Here is a 15,415-nt window from a genome sequence, read left to right on the forward strand (position 1 = left end):
GGATATTTTTAAAGCGGAGATTGATAGATTCTTGATTAGTACGGGTGTCAGGGGTTATGGGGAGAAGGCAGGAGAATGGGGTTAGGAGGGAGAGATAGATCAGGCATGATTGAATGGCGGAGTAGACTTGATGGGCCGAATGGCCTAATTCTGCTCCTAGAACTGTCCTGCAGTTCACATCTCTCAGAGGAGAGACGTTTGCTGATGTTGGTCTGAGAGACACATCTGTCAGCGCCCTTTTCCTGCCCCACTTCCCGACTCTGTTGCAGTTCCGACGGGGAAGCAGCTGCAACGTCCGCCTTCACGGACCATCCCCTTCTCAGCCGGGCCGGACGTGGTCGAGTCACACAGGGCTGGCATGGGATCTGGCCCTTCGGCCCATCGAGTCAGTGCCGACCATCCACCGCCCAAGTGTGGAGGTAGGTGTCACGGTGGGGCCAGGTACACCAACGCCATCTTACACCCAGTAGGGGCGATTGTTTGTGACGTTTATACAATTCCACCGTGTGTAACCTTGTGAGGGATCGGGAAAATATTAAAAAATACAGAATAAATATCGGGGGCGCAAAGTCCAGGGCGTATGGTTACGGGGAGAAGGCAGGAGAATGGGGTTGAGAGGGCAGCAGGGTGGTGCAGCGGTAGAATTGCTGCCTCACAGCGCCAGAGACCCGGCTTCGATCCTGACTACGGGTGCTTGTTTGTACATTCTCCCCGTGACCTGCGTGGGTTTTCTCCGGGCGCTCTGGTTTCCTCCCACACCCCAAAGACGTGCAGGTTTGTAGGTTAATTGGCTTCAGTAAAAAAGTTGCCTCGTGTGTATCTGTAAATATATTCTTCTCCGTGGATTGTCACCGTGTCGTGGTGGAGAAGCTTGTGTGGACCTGAGATCCTGAGAGCGATGCCGTCTGGAGCTGTCGATGATCCTGGTAGGGCCACCCATGGCGGTAAGGTCGAGGTGGGGGAGGTCCCTGACAAAGAGCAATCCAACCAAGACCCCAACGGTGGAACAGGTGGAGGACGATGGCTGACGTTAGTGGAGCTAATGTCACAACGGCTGGGAAGGCGGATGAAGGCTGCGGCAGAAAAGGGTCTCCGGTCGTCTTGGACTCCATGCCACTGGATCCTGACCCAGATCTGTCTAGGACCGTGGGGTGGCTGTCTGTGCACCAGTCTCCCCACGTTAAACAAAGTCACGCACAGGCCCCCTCCATGAGAGGCAGTCATACTCGTTTCGAGTGACCACCAATGATGATGGTGTCTCTATAGTAGACATACAACTATCACAGAGGGGGGAGGCAATGAGGGAGGACTGAAGGAGGGTCTCGACCCGAAGCGTCACCTATCCACGTTCTCCAGAGATGCTGCCTGACCCGCAGAGTTACCCCAGCACTTTGCGTCATTTTGTACACTACCCATTCGCACTCATAGAAACATAGAAAATAGGTGCAGGAGTAGGCCATTCGGCCCTTCGAGCCTGCACCGCCATTCAATATGATCATGGCTGATCATCCAACTCAGTATTCCGTACCTGCCTTCTCTCCATACCCCCTGATCCCTTTAGCCACAAGGGCCACATCTAATTCCCTCTTAAATATAGCCAATGAATTGGCCTCAACTACCTTCTGTGGCAGAGAATTCCACAGATTCACCACTCTCTGAGTGAAAAATGTTTTTCTCATCTCAGTCCTAAAAGATTTCCCCTTTATCCTTAAACTGTGACCCCTTGTTCTAACATCCGCCCCATTATTTATAAGTTGCAAAGCAACAATAGTTAATGAGGCACAAAGCTGCTGCCTCACCTCGCCAGAGGCACGGGTTCGATCCTGACCTCGGGTGCTGACTGCGTGGAGTTTGCATGATGTAACCAAGCGGGTATCCTCCGGGTGCCCTGGTTTCCTCTCGCTTCACAGTTTGTAGGCCGATTATTCTCTGCAAATTGACGCTGGCGTGCAGAGAGTGGATACGAACGTGGAACGAGTGTGAACGGGCGATCGATGGTTGCTGTGGACTCACTTGGTTTCATGTTGTGTCTAAAAAATAACGTATCATTAACTCACAAAACCGAGGAACTGAAGTGGGTCAAATGCCCCTTTCAGTCTGTGCAGGAAGGAACTGCAGATGCTGGTTGAAACCGAAGATAGACACAAAATGCTGGAGTAACTCAGCGGGACAGGCAGCATCTCTGGAGGGAAGGAGTGGGCGACGTTTCGGGTCAAGACTGAAGAAGGGTCTCGACCCGAGACGTCACCCATTCCTTCTCTCGTGAGATGCTGCCTGCCCCGCTGAGTTACTCCAGCATTTGCATAGAGTCATAGAGTGATACGGTGTGGAAACAGGCCCTTCGGCCCAACTTGCCCGTACCGGCCAACATGTTCCAGCTACACTCGTCCCACCTGCCTGTGCTTGGTCCATATCCCTCCAAACCTGTCCTATCCATGTACCTGTCTAGCTGTTTCTTAGATAATGGGATAGTCACTGCCTCAACTACCTCCTCTGACAGCTCGTTCCATACACACACCACCCTCTGTGTGAAAAGGTTACCCCTCAGATTCCTATTAAATCTCTTTCCCGTCACCCTGAACCTTGAGGGTAAAGGCGCTCCCATGAGGGCGGCCTGGCTCGAGGGTAACGGCGCTCCCCGGGACTGACTTCCCATCGCCTGGTGGTGTATCGCCTCAGCGCAGAGGGAGAAGAGGAGGGAAGAGACTGCAGCCCTAATGGTAGGTCGGCAAAAATGGTAACCATTTGGTCTGAAGAAGGGTCTCGACCCGAAACGTCGCCTATTTCCTTCGCTCCATAAATGCTGCCTCGCCCGCTGAGTTTCTCCAGCATTTTTGCCGACCTACCAAGATTTAGCCTCCATCACAGTGAGGAGGTGCTTGGTGGACTCACTGTGGTGGATGTTAATTTGTGTTTACTATCTGTTCTGTTGTTTATTATTGTATGTATGGCTGCAGGCAACGACCTTTCGTTCAGACCGTAAGGTCTGAATGACAAATAAAGGATCTAATTCTAATGTCCTCTGGCCCTCGATTCCCCTACTCTGGGCAAGAGACTCTGTGCATCATTTTGTGTCAGTCCCTTTCAGTCTGCCCCACCATTCAACAGGGGATCTTGGTCGGAGAGGGCAGGTTGTAACCTTGGCTCTGATAATGGTAACCATTTGGTCTGAAGAAGGGTCTCGACCCGAAACATCGCCTATTTCCTTCGCTCCATGAATGCTGCCTCGCCCGCTGAGATTCTCCAGCATTTTTGCCGACCTACCATTTTTACATAAGGTACACAAAAATGCTGGAGAAACTCAGTGGGTGCAGCAGCATCTATGGAGCGAAGGAAACGGGTAACGTTTTCCAGCCTCTGCAGTTCATTCTTCAATACCATTTTTACATGGAGCCTTTCTGCCCTCAGGTGGTCTAATGCTGTACTGCAGGCAAATATTTACGCTGCTCCCTCCCCTTTCCTGGTAACAAATTCATTCTTAGTTATAGAGCCATACGAGGGAAGTAATTGTCCCCCAGGTTCAATAGACAATTTGAAGCTCAGGAACTTGAGATCTGGCAACATCCCCTTCCTCAGTTCTTCGTTTAGAGATACAGCACGGAAACAGGCCCTTCGGCCCACCAGGTCCACGCAGACTATCGATCACCCATTCACACTTAGACAATAGACAATACACAATAGGTGCAGGAGTAGGCCATCGGCCCTTCCAGCCAGCACCGCCATTCAATGTGATCATGGCCGATCATCCACAATCAGTACCCCGTTCCTGCCTTCTCCCCATATCCATTGACTCCGCTATCTTTAAGAGCTCTATCTAACTCATTGAAAACATACAGAGAATTGGCCTCCACTGCCTTCCGAGGCAGAGAATTCCACAGACTCACAACTCTGTGTGAAAAAGTGTTTTATCTCCGTTCTAAATGGCTTACCCCTTATTCTTAAACTGTGATCCCTGGTTCTGGACTCCCCCAACATCGGGAACATGTTTCCTGCCTCTAGCGTGTCCAAACCCTTAGTAATCTTACATGTTTCAATAAGATCTCCTCTCATCCTTCTAAACTCCAGAGTGTACAAGCCCAGCCGCTCCATTCTGTCAACATATGACAGTCCCGCCATCCCGGGAATTAACCTCGGGATGACAGGACTCCCTCAATAGCAAAATGCCCTTGAATGTCTCAAATTTGGAGACCAAAACTGCACACAATACTCCAGGTGTGGTCTCACTTGTTCTGTGTTATCCCACTTTCTCACCCACTTCCTCTCCACACTAGGAGGCCAATTTACAGAGGGCCAATTAACCTACACACCCGCACGTCTTTGGGATGTGGAAGGAAACCGGAGCACCTGGAGGAAACCCACACTTTAGGAGGGCAACTCATCCGAGGACGTACACACCACTGAGTATAAATGGGGATCCTGTGGATAGGGTGAGCCGTTTTAAATATCTGGGAGTCCACATCTCTGAGGATATGACATGCACATCACACGCCTCAGCACTCGTGAGTAAGGCAAGGCAGCGCCTTTACCACCTCAGGCAATTGAGGAAATTCAGAGTGTCTCCGAGGATCCTCCAGTGCTTCTACGCAGCGGCTGTGGAAAGCATCTTGTCCGGGAACATTACCATCTGGTTTGGGAACTACTCTGCCCAGGACAAGAAGGCTCTGCAGAGAGTAGTGCGTTCGGCCGAACGCACTATGGGAACTTCACTCACCCCCCTGCAGAAACTATACATCAGGAGGTGTAACACCAGAGCCAATAAAATCATGGGAGACCCCTTCCACCCCAGCAACAGACTGTTCCAGCTGCTACGGTCAGGCAAACGCCTCCGTTGCCATGCTGTGAGAACGGAGAGGTTGAGAAGGAGTTTCTTCCCATAGGCCATTCGGACTGTAAATCTCACCAGGGACTAACTTTACTGAACGTTTTTCCTTTCAATATTTAATATGTAAAAGAATATGTGTGTTATGATTGTGTTTATAGTTTGTTTGGTTGTTTGTTTGTTTGTCTTTTTGCACAAAGTCCGCGAGCATTGCCACTTTCATTTCACTGCACATCTCGTATGTGTATGTGACAAATAAACTTGACTTGACAATCACAGGGAGAACATGCATTCTGCTCCGATCAATAGTGTGGGGCAAATACAAAAAATTACCCAGCCAAGAAGGTATAGGAGTCTGAAAACCATGACCACCAGGTTTAAGAACAGCTTGCGTCTCAAACCTGGTCAGAGGTTATGGTGGAGAAGGCAGGAGAATGGGGTTAGGAGGGAGAGATAGGTCAGCCGTGATTGAATGGCGGAGTAGACTTGATGGGCCGAATGGCCTAATTCTACTCCTATCACTTATGATCATGTGATCTTCTTCCCAACAACCATCGTGCTCTTGAACACTATACAGCTCCTCCAGAACGCTGGGTTTTCATGACAATTAGAATCCCAGAGAGTGCGGCTCCATGCAGTAAACCCGTAAGACTCCTCACAACCTGTTCCAGCCGTAAATGAAGAGAAACATCACCTTAGGGCCCTGTCCCACTTACGCAACTTTCTCGGTGACTGTCGGCACCCGTCATGGGTCGTTGCAGGTTTGCAAAAATTTTCAACATGTTGAAAACCCAGCGGCGACCAGAAAGATGTTACGACTCTTTGGGCGACTGAGGAGACGACTCACGACCGTACAGGCGACATGTCGCGGGGTGAAGCCTGTACGGTCGTCAGTAGTCGCCCAAAGAGTCGTACCTTGTTCTGGTCGCCGCTGGATTTTCAACACGTTGAACATTTTCGGCGACCTGTAACGACCTATGACGGGTGCCGGCAGTCGCCGAAAAAGTCGCGTAAGTAGGACGGGCCCGTTAGGAAGGCAGCAAGTTCTTAAAGGACTGGACCGGCTAGATGCAGGGAAAATGTTCCCAATGTTGGGGGAGCACAGAACCAGGGGTCACAGTTTAAGAATAAGGGGTCGGCCATTTAGGACTGAGATGAGGAAAAACCTTTTCACCCAGAGAGTTGTGAATCTGTGGAATCCTCTGCCACAGAAGGCAGTGGAGGCCAATTCACTGGATGTTTTCAAGAGAGAGTTAAGGGCCTGTTCCACTGTACAAGATAATTCAAAAGTTCTCCCGAGTTCTCTCCTGATTCGAGCTCGTGTAATGTACTCCTACTACATCTCTGAGGATATGACATGGTCATCACACGCCTCAGCACTGGTGAGTAAGGCAAGGCAGCGCCTTTACCACCTCAGGCAATTGAGGAAATTCAGAGTGTCTCCGAGGATCCTCCAGTGCTTCTACGCAGCGGCGGTGGAAAGCATCTTGTCCGGGAACATTACCATCTGGTTCGGGAATTGCTCTGCCAAGGACAAGAAGGGTCTGCAGAGAGTAGTGCGTTCGGCCGAACGCACTATGGGAACTTCACTCACCCCCCTGCAGGAACTATACAACAGGAGGTGCAACTCCAGAGCAAACAAAATCATGAGAGACCTCTTCCACCCCTGCAACGGACTGTTCTAGCCGCTACGGTCAGGCAAACGCCTCCGTTGCCATGCAGTGAGAACGGAGAGGTTGAGAAGGAGTTTCTTCCCAGAGGCAATTCGGACTGTAAACGCCTTTCTCACAAGGGACTAACTCTACAGAACGTTTTTCCTTCTATTATTTATTATGTAAAAGAATATGTGTGTTATGATTGTGTTTATAATTTGTTTGGTTGTTTTGTTGTTTGTCTTTTGCACAAATGTCCGCGAGCATTGCCACTTTCATTTCACTGCACATCTCGTATGTGTATGTGACAAATAAACTTGACTTGACTTGACTTGACTTGACTCCTAGTGGCTACTCCTGCACCCATTGTCAATTGTCTATTAGACCAGAGATAGGCACAAAATGCTCGAGTACGTAACTCAGCGGGACATTCTAAAGAAGGGTCTTGACCCGAAACGTCACCCATTCCTCCTCTCCAACAGACAGTAGACAATAGACAATAGGTGCAGGAGTAGGCCATTCGGCCCTTCGAGCCAGCACCGCCATTCAATGTGATCATGGTTGATCATCCCCAAGCAGTACCCTGTTCCTGCCTTCTCCCCCATATCCCCTGACTCCGCTATCTTGAAGAGCCCTCCAGAGATGATGCCCGTCCCGCTGAGTTACTCCAGCATTTTGTGTCGACTGTATCTCCAGCATCCCTTGTTCCCTCCACAACATGGGGCACCCACAGAGATGGTGGGTGGCGGAGCGCCCACACGCCCCCAATGCCTTCGCCTTTCCTCTGTGGTGGAGGCGGCGTGTGGAGGAGGCGTGAAGTTGGAACGAGTCAACGGAGCCGTGGTCGTCTGTGTTCGCTCCTTCCCCCCCGTCACATCTTCCCCACCAGCTCCTCTCGTTCACATGGAAACGCCGTTCCGCAGACAAACAGGCGACCCATTCCCGATCCAGTGGCAACGCTGATCCCACCAGCTCCAGAGGTTCCTCCCCGCAGCGGTGATCGACACAGATTAATGACAGGGAGTGCACCGCCTGGCACTGAGCAACTTCCACTGATAATCGTGGCTGCAGAGTACAGTCCAACCACACTCATATCCAGGGGGAGAAGATTAAAGTGTGATGTGTGCATGTTTGGTCTGCGGTTCATCTTTCATATTTTGCTTCGACCCATACGTCATTAATTAACTTGGAACTAAATATTAACCCTCTGCTGCTGTAAACAGCTTGCTTGTAACTTTATACACTCCTCTTCTTATCGAGTCCACACATATGATTAGAAGATGTTCAGCCAGAGCTGAGGACACCTCTCGGCATCTGGACACCTGGAGTATTGTGTGCAGTTTTGGTCCCCTAATTTGAGGAAGGACATTCTTGCTATTGAGGGAGTGCAGCGTAGGTTCACAAGGTGAGAAAAAGTGTTTCCTTGTCTCCGTTCTAAATGGCTTACCCCTTATTCTTAAACTGTGGCCCCTGGTTCTGGACTCCCCCAACATCGGGAACATGTTTCCTGCCTCTAGCGCGTCCAGACCCTTAATAATCTTATATGTTTCAATAAGATTCCCTCTCATCCTTCTAAACTCCAGAGTATACAAGCCCAGCCCTTCCATTCTCTCAGCATATGACAGTCCCGCCATCCCGGGAATTAACCTTGTAAACCTACGCTGCACTCTCTCAATAGCAAGAATGTCCTTCCGCAAATTAGAGGACCAAAACTGCACTCAATACTCCAGGTGTGGTCTCACTAGGGCCCTGCACAATTGCAGAAGGACCTCTTTGCTCCTATACTCAACTTGATAGAAACAGGGCTGCAATGTGCTGCTCTTTCCTTGACCCCACTTCATACAGCGATGCAAGTACTCTTCACGAAGTATGGCGTTGAATATCCATAGGATGTGTACATTATAGACAGTTTAGTTTAGAGATCCAGTGCGGAAATAGACCCTTCGGCCCACCGAGTCCGCACCTACCCTACAGCGATCCCCGCACATTTACATTACCCTACACTGCGGGCCGAAGGGCCTGTTTCCGTGCTGTTTTTCTTATCCAAACTAAAACTAATCTGAACTGAACCCTAAATTAAACTAAACTAAAGTCTTTGAACAGCAGGACACAAAATGTTGGAGTAACACTTTTCCACGCTGTTAACAAAAACATCTCACCGTACTTCGGTACCCCTGACATTGACCTCGACTGAGCTGGACCTGTGTGCACCATGGTACACAAAAATGCTGGAGAAACTCAGCGGGTGCAGCAGCATCTATGGAGCGAAGGAAATAGGCAACGTTTCGGGCCGAAACCCTTCTTCAGAAACCCTGTGTGCATCATGCCCCATTGACACACGCACACCTCCTGTTATATTTATGTGTCAACCACAAAGTGGTGTTGGCTTACCTCTTGATTCTGACTGTAATGAGGAGCCCTGCAGTGATGCCTGGTTTCTATGGACACCTGTTCAGCAGAGGGGAAACCGGATAGCCGCGGACTGAACTATCCGCTAGCTCGAGACAGTCATAGTGCCTCCGACAGGCGGCTTCACCAGACAGCGGAGACTATCCGTGCGACTTCCTCTTTGGATCAAGTCATGCGTTGATCCCGACTTGGAATCACCGCCCCTGTACGAAATGTCATCCGTGGAAGTAAGTTAGCAAGGAATAACAAGAACTATGAAAAGTCATCTTTTTGGTCGGTTGTTATGGGGAAAGTTTTGTGTGTTGGCTGTACGTCTCCATCGAACAGACTTTTTAGTTTAAGAAGGAACTGCAGATGCTGGATAATCGAAGGAAGACAAAAATGCTGGAGAAACTCAGCGGGAGAGGCAGCATCTATGGAGCGAAGGAATAGGCAACGTTTCGGGCCCGAAACCCCATCAGTCTGAAGAACGGTTTCGGCCCGAAATGTTGCCTGTTTCCTTCGCTCATAGATGCTGTCTCACCCGCTGAGTTTCTCCAGACTTTTTAGTTTAGTTTATTTAACTTTTCTTTTTTTGGTCACTTGTTCCGAGGCGCAATGAAAAGCCTTCGTTGTGTACCAAGCCGACTCTTCTTGTGATGTTCAGCATCTCGTTGTGTGATTCCCACTTCCGATCTGAAAGGTTAGAGAGAATGGAGCAGCTGGGCTTGTACACTCTGGAGTTTAGAAGGATGAGAGGGTATCTTATTGAAACATGTAAGATTATTAAGGGCTTGGACACGCTAGAGGCAGGAAACATGTTCCCGATGTTGGGAGAGTTCAGAACCAGGGGCTACAGTTTAAGAATAAGGGGTAAGCCATTTAGAACGGAGACGAGGAAACACTTTTTCACACAGAGAGTTGTGAGTCTGTGGAATTCTCTGCCTCAGAGGGCGGTGGAGGCCGGTTCTCTGGATACATTCAAGAGAGAGCTAGATTGGGCTCGTAAAGATAGCGGAGTCAGGGGATATGCGGAGAAGGCAGGAACGGAGTACTGATTGGGGATGATCAGCCATGATCACATTGAATGGCGGTGCTGGCTCGAGGGGCCGAATGGCCTACTCCCGCGCCTATCGTCTATTGTTAACTCTGTTTGGCTATAAGAAGAGGCCGGGGGAGGGCCGGCATGGTGGCGCAGCGGTAGAGTCACGGCTTCAAAGACCCGGGTTCAATCCTGACAACGGGTGCTGTCTGTACGGAATCTGAACGTTGGGTTTTCTCCGGGTGCTCCGGTTTCCTCCCACACTCCAAAGACGTGCAGGTTTGTTGGTTATTTGGCTTGGGAAGAGATGGTAAATTGTCCCTGTTGTGTAGGAAAGTGCTAGTGTTCAGGGATCGCTGGTCAGCGCGGACCCAGTGGGCCGAAGGGCCTGTTTCTACGCCCTATCTCTACACTAAAGTAAACTGCAGATGCTGGCTTATGAAATGGCACAGTGCTGGAGTTATCTCAGCGGGTCAGGCAGCATCACTGGAGGACAAGGATGTCGGGACCCCATCCATGTTCTCCAGGGATTCTGCCTGCCCTGCTGTGTTACTCCAGCACTTTGTGTCTTTTTTTGCACACACTTTGATTCTTTTCTCTGGAGTGCAGGAGTTTGAGGGAGAGACCATCTCATAGATTGGACTTAAAAGAATGAAGAAAAACATATCCATGGAGTTGAGAGGGGAGAGATTTAATATGAACCTGAGGATTTCCACTCATTCGGTGGTGGGTATAGGGAACAAGCTGTTACAGGAGGTTGTTTGGTTTAGTGTAGTTTACAGACACAGTGTGGAAACTGGCCCTTCGGCCCATCGAGTCCATGCTGGCCAGCGACTACCCACGCGCTAATTCTATCCAACGCTCCAGCGAAAATGTAGAGAAGCCAATGAACCAACAAACATGCACGTCTTTAGAGTGTGGGAGGAAACCGGAGCACCCGGAGAAAACCCACGCGGTTCGCAGGGAGAACGTGCAAACTCCGTGCAGGTAGGTAGCACCTTTGGTCAGGATCGAATCGGAGTCTCTGGTACTGTACCAGGGTGCAACCCTGACAACGGGTGCTGTCTGTACAGTGTTTGCAGGTTCTCCCTGTGACCGCGTGGGTTTTCTCCGGATGCTCCGGTTTCCTCCCTCACTCTAAAGACGTGCATGTTTGTTGGTTCATTGGCTTCACGTCAATTGTAAATTGCCTCTGGTGTGCTGGGGGATAATACTAATGTACGGGGTCCTGTATGGGCTCGGTGATCCTGTTTCCGTGCTGTATCTCTCCGAAGGTCTAAGGTACAAAATGCTGGAGTAACTCAGCGGAACAGGCGGCACCTCTGGATAGAAGGAATGGGTGACGTTTTGGGTCGAGACCCTTCTTCAGATTGGAGAAGGGTCTCGACCCGAAACGTGACCCATTCCTTTAATCTGAAGAATCTGAATTGTCTTGAGTATTCAGTTGTCACCGACAGGGTCGTAGCTGGTCAATAGAGAATACACAATAGGTGCAGGAGTAGGCCATTCGCCCCTTCGAGCCAGCCAGCACCGCCATTCAATGTGATCATGGCTGATCATTCCCAATCAATACCCCGTTCCTGCCTTCTCCCCATATCCCCTGACTCCGCTATCTAGCTCTCTCTTGAAAGCATCCAGAGAATCTGCCTCCACCGCCCTCTGAGGCAGGGAATTCCACAAACTCACCACTCTCTGGTGAGAAAAAGTGTTTCCTCATCTCCGTTCTAAATGGCTTACCCCTTATTCTTAAACTGTGTGGCCCCTGGTTCTGGACTCCCCCAACATCGGGAACATGTTTCCTGCCTCTAGCGTGTCCAAGCCCTTAATAATCTTATATGTTTCAATGAGATCGCCTCTCATCCTTCTAAAATCCAGAGTGTACAAGCCCAGCCGCTCCATTCTCTCAGCATATGACAGTCCCGCCATCCCGGGAATTAACCTTGTAAACCAACGCTGCACTCCCTCAACAGCAAGAATGTCCTTCCTCAAATTAGGGGACCAAAACTGCACACAATACCCCAGGTGTGGTCCCACTAGGGCTCTGTACAACTGCAGAAGGACCTCTTTGCTCCTATATTTGATTCCTCTTGTTGTAAAGCGGGTGGGCGTAGGTTGACTTCGGCTGACATAGGTTGTCGTAGACATTGTCGTAGTGGGGGGGGGAAGGGTGTCCAGTCGCCACAGTTTCGGCGGCCTGCTACGACTGCGACAGTCGCCGAAACAATCGCCCAAGTGGGACGGGCCGTAACTACCCTCTGATTGAAAGGTTTAACCTTGCATCTTTGGGTCATTGGTCAAAGTCTCTGATGCTCATCCCCAGACAACCACCACCGCTCCCACACAGTAGAGTTGTGACAACGCCAATGATCAAAAAGGCGCAGCAGCGCCTCTACTTCCTGAGGAGGCTCAAGAAAGCTCACCTGTCCCCCCAGATCCTGACCAACTTTTACCGCTGTACCATCGAAAGCATCCTGACCACCTGCTTCACGGTATGGCACAGCAGTTGCACCGTAGCGGACAGGAAGGCACTACAACGGGTGGTGAAAACCGCTCAGTACATCATCGGTGCCCCGCTCCCTGCCACGGATGCCCTCCACCGAAAACGGTGTCTGAGACGGGCCGGGAAGATCATCAAAGACCCCTCCCACACCAACCATGGACTGTTTGCCCTCCTCCCATCAGGGAGGTGGTAGAGGAACCTCAGGTCTCGTACTAGTAGGATGAGGAACAGCTTCTACAACAACACTATCACATTGCTGAACTCGGAGTCCCGCCAAAAGATTTCTCCAGTCTCTCCGTCCACATTGTTTGCTTATTCTGTATTTTTATTTCTATATTGCACTATTACTACGGACTGACGCTAAACTGCATTTCGTTGTGGGCTGAAATGGGCTGAAAGATGGCAGATGGAGTTTAATGCTGATAAATGTGAGGTGCTACACCTTGGCAGGACAAATCAAAATAGGACGTACATGGTAAATGGTAGGGAATTGAAGAATACAGTTGAACAGAGGGATCTGGGTATAACCGTGCATAGTTCCTTGAAGGTGGAATCTCATATAGATAGGGTGGTAAAGAAAGCTTTTGGTATGCTAGCCTTTATAAATCAGAGCATTGAGTATAGAAGCTGGGATGTAATGTTAAAATTGTACAAGGCATTGGTGAGACCAAATCTGGAGTATGGTGTACAATTTTGGTCGCCAAATTATAGGAAGGATGTCAACAAAATAGAGAGAGTACAGAGGAGATTTACTAGAATGTTGCCTGGGTCTCAACAACTAAGTTACAGAGATAGGTTGAATAAGTTAGGTCTTTATTCTCTGGAGCGCAGAAGGTTAAGGGGGGACCTGATAGAGGTCTTTAAAATTATGACAAGGATAGACGGAGTTGATGTGGACAAGCTTTTCCCTTTGAGAATAGGGAAGATTCAAACAAGAGGACATGACTTCAGAATTAAGGGACAGAAGTTTAGGGGTAATATGAGGGGGAACTTCTTTACTCAGAGAGTGATGGCGGTGTGGAATGAGCTCCCAGTGGAAGTGGTGGAGGCAGGTTCATTGGTATCATTTAAAAATAAATTGGATAGGCATATGGATGAGAAGGGAATGGAGGGTTATGGTATGAGTGCAGGCAGGTGGGACTAAGGGGAAAAAAAAGTTGTTCGGCATGGACTTGTAGGGCCGAGATGGCCTGTTTCCGTGCTGTAATTGTTATATGGTCATATGGTTATATGGTTGTACCCATACTTGTATCTGTGCAATGACAATAAAGTTGAATTGAATTGAATTGTATTGATTTTTTGTTTCCTCTCTCACTGTCAGCAACAATCTGAGCCAACGAGGAACGCAGTGGATGACGCAAAGATCGAAATAGTGTCAGTGACCGAAGAGGAAATTCCCACCATCGCCATTCCCAACGTCACGCAACGGATTCTCAACATCCTCGAAGCTAAAGTATTGCCCGCCGAGGCAGGTAACGTGACTTTCTTTAGTTTAGAAACATAGAAACATAGAAAACAGGTGCAGGAGTAGAGGCCATTCGGCCCTTCGAGCCTGCACTGCCATTCAATATGATCATGGCTGATCATCCAACTCAGTATCCTGTACCTGCCTTCTCTCCATACCCCCTGATCCCTTTAGCCACAAGGGCCGCATCTAACTCCCTCTTAAATATAGCCAATGAACTGGGCCTCAACTACCTTCTGTGGCAATGAATGCCACAGATTCACCACTCTGTGTGTGAAAAATGTTTTTCTCATCTCAGTCCTAAAAGATTTCCCCCTTATCCTTAAACTGTGACTCCTTGTTCTGGACTTCCCCAAAATCGGGAACAATCTTCCTGCATCTAGCTTGTCCAGCCCCTTAAGAATTTTGTAAGTTTCTATAAGATCCCCCCTCAATCTTCTAAATTCTAGCGAGTACAAACCGAGTCTATCCAGTCTTTCTCCATATGAAAGTCCTGACATCCCGGGAATCAGTCTGGTGAACCTTCTCTGCACTCCCTCGATGGCAAGAATGTCTTTTCTCAGATTAGGAGATTCAAAATGATCACGGCTGATCATCCAAAATCAATACCCCGTTCCGGCATTTTCCCCATATCTCTTGATTCCGTTAGCCCTAACAGCTAAATCTGACTCTCTCTTGGAATCTTAGTTTGTTTATAAGGTCATAAGTGATAGGAGCAAATTAGACCATTCGGCCCATCAAGTCTACTCTGCCATTCAATCGTGGCTGATCGATCTCTCTCCTAACCCCATTCTCCCGCCTTCTCCCCATAACCCCTGACACCCGTACTAATCAAGAATCTATCTATCTCTGTCTTAAAAATATCCATTGACTTGGCCTCCGCAGCCGTCTGTGGCAAAGAATTCCACCGATTCTCCATCCTCTGACTAAAGAAATCCCTCCTCATCTCCTTCCGAAAGGAGCGGCCTTTAATTCTGGAAACACCCTCTGCACATCCATTTATATATACATATAAATATTTCCCCATAAAATCTGAGCCTTTCTGTTTGATATAATTTTAGTTTTAGTTTTAGAGATACAGGGTGAAAACCGGCCCTTAGGCCCACTGAGTCCGCGATGACCAGCGATCCTCATATAAGTTCATAAGGTCATCCGTTCTCGCAGCAGAATTAGGCCATTCGGCCCATCAAGTCTACTCTGCCATTCAATCGTGGCTGATCTATCTTCCCTTCTTAACCCCATTCTCCTGCCTTCTCCTCATAACCCCTGACAACCGTACCAATTAGGAATCTATCTATCACTGCCTTTAAAAATATCCATTGACTTGGCCTCCACAGCCTCCTGTGGCAAAGAATTCCAGTGAATGCTAGTTGTACACTACACACTCGGGGCAATATCCAGCTCCCGTTGTCAGGATCGAACCCTGGTCTCTGACATTGTAAGGCAGCAACTCTACCACTGCGCCACTGTGCCGACCTGACTAAAGGATTTTCTCTACCCCAACAACAGGGGAGTCCAGAACCAGGGGTCACAGTTTAAGAATAAGGGG

General features: G+C 49.2%; 1 protein-coding gene across 2 annotated transcripts in view; it reads left to right on the forward strand.

Annotated features, from left to right (window-relative positions):
• The first annotated feature begins 8,515 nt into the window (after positions 1–8,515).
• LOC129703052 (transmembrane protease serine 3-like) overlaps positions 8,516–15,415 on the forward strand; it is a 38,680-nt gene continuing 31,780 nt past the window's right edge. Inside the window, exons 1-2 of one of the 2 annotated variants that reach the window (XM_055645241.1) lie at positions 8,516–9,107; positions 13,723–13,873. In XM_055645241.1, coding sequence (XP_055501216.1) covers positions 9,093–9,107; positions 13,723–13,873 — 166 coding nt within the window. In that variant the 5' untranslated portion in view covers positions 8,516–9,092. The remainder of the gene's footprint in view (positions 9,108–13,722; positions 13,874–15,415) is intronic. The other variant, XM_055645240.1, reaches the window with a different exon arrangement.

The sequence above is a fragment of the Leucoraja erinacea genome, chromosome 13, assembly GCF_028641065.1.
Source record: "Leucoraja erinacea ecotype New England chromosome 13, Leri_hhj_1, whole genome shotgun sequence".
Lineage (NCBI taxonomy): Eukaryota > Metazoa > Chordata > Chondrichthyes > Rajiformes > Rajidae > Leucoraja > Leucoraja erinaceus.